At 49.0% G+C, this 1,716-nt stretch overlaps 1 protein-coding gene across 1 annotated transcript; it reads right to left on the reverse strand.

The window, feature by feature from the left end:
* Positions 1-879: 879 nt before the first annotated feature.
* Pmar_PMAR011251 (hypothetical protein) lies at positions 880-1,293 on the reverse strand (the record flags this gene model as incomplete). Its single annotated transcript, XM_002771309.1, has 1 exon — positions 880-1,293. One exon carries the CDS (start codon positions 1,291-1,293, stop codon positions 880-882), a length of 414 nt encoding a protein of 137 aa, XP_002771355.1.
* Positions 1,294-1,716: the final 423 nt, after the last annotated feature.

The raw sequence follows: 1,716 nt of genomic DNA on the forward strand, positions 1-1,716 counted from the left end.
ACGGCTCAACTAAGGTACAGAAAAGCCTATTGCATGTGCATCTATTAGTCTCAAGAACTCACCTTAGGTGAGTCACCTTCCGTTCAACGGTAACAAGGACTAGTGAGCGCTTGAAGCACTAAAATAACATCTTCGATAACGATCTAATAATTTTGTTGCGATAATAATTCATCGATCTCGCTCATTTGGATTTGTTTTCTTAGTGGAAAGCTATGTACGTACATCACGTACGGTACGTGAGTATCAATCACTCCTTATGCATACGTGCTGCGGTACTACTACCGGGCTTCATGCCCTCTGCAGCAATCTTCGATCATATTTTGCAGGACTGCGGAAGTCCCGGCCCAGCAGACGACAATATAATTTCGTTGATGATGTCGAACATCGACGATGTGGATCAGTTCCTAGCCACGACTGTTAGTCGTCGCAGTAGTGTTAGTGACACTTATCACGTTGCTGCCAATCTTGCATTTGGATCGCCGTGTCACAGCAAGTACAACTGCGAAGAGGAACCGAAGCACTTGCATGCTGCAGACACGCTATATCTCGGCTGCTTCTGCCATCAGTCTATAGCATGCATTGCGTGGATCGGAGCCTCGCAATGTAGCCCGAGTGCGAGATGGACAGTAACGTGATAAGGGTCAGTCATGGCTGCGAGTCGATCCAGGGGCCACTAGTCGATGTCCAGCACTGAACTTTATTGTCGTCTGCCGGATCAGGAGTGTCCGAGTGCTGCGAGAGATGATTGAGAGTTGCTCAAGAGTATATAAGACCTGGCAGTAACCTTGCGGTACGTATGTACAGAGCGTGATTGATATTCGCGGTGGTGACTCATCACCCCCCATTGGTGGTGATGAGTCACCACCAATGGGGCACCACCTATTTCGCAAACGTCCTCGATGCACTTTTGAACGTAGACCAGGATCTCGTCGTGAGCTGTGCCAACTGGAGAAGTTTAAAGGCTTCAGGGATGGAGTCCACCAGACAGGCCAGGACATGGTGGGCTAGCTGGTCTACGGCAGATTGTAGTTCAGATATCTGGCCAGATACAATGGCCTTCTCTAAGCAGTCAAGAACGATGTCAGACAACTTGTCGGTGTCCGTGCAGGCCCCGAGGACGTCCAGGACTTGAGCCTCGTCGGTGGCACTCTCCTCGAGAACAAAGATGTCGCAAAGCAATGCTTTGGTGGCGTCCCCGCATCGGAGCCCGGTGTGAGATAACGGGAGCCCGTCGTTGACTAACAGTACTCGGAAGTGCAACTTGGACTCAAAAGAAGAACTACTCAGACCCATGATCTCTAACATAAACTCAATCCTCATCCTAAGAAATTGAACCGTCGTAAAACGGGCCATCCGGCCATAGCGAGATCGATCTGATGAGCATGAGTACGCGTGTACAAGCACGCATGCGCAACGAAAAGGGAGCCGCTCTGAAATGGAGCTGGCAAACATGGTGTAGTCTGCTGTAGTCGACCATCCCTAACTCTACGGATAGCATCCCTACATGACAAAGTTGTATGATCAGTGCACAAGCACGTACAACAGTAGTAGAGATGTGGCATGCCTCAACATAAAGTGATATTACGAGATTTGAAACACCTTTCAATTGTCTCGACTTGCCGTATAAATACACCAAAACTAGGGAAATAATGATTATGCAGCGACTGCCAGTTCGAACAACGACGAAAAGAGTTGCTTCTGCACATCGACGCCCCC

Source organism: Perkinsus marinus (genome assembly GCF_000006405.1).
Source record: "Perkinsus marinus ATCC 50983 genomic scaffold scf_1104296963054, whole genome shotgun sequence".
Classification (NCBI taxonomy): Eukaryota; Perkinsozoa; order Perkinsida; family Perkinsidae; genus Perkinsus; species Perkinsus marinus.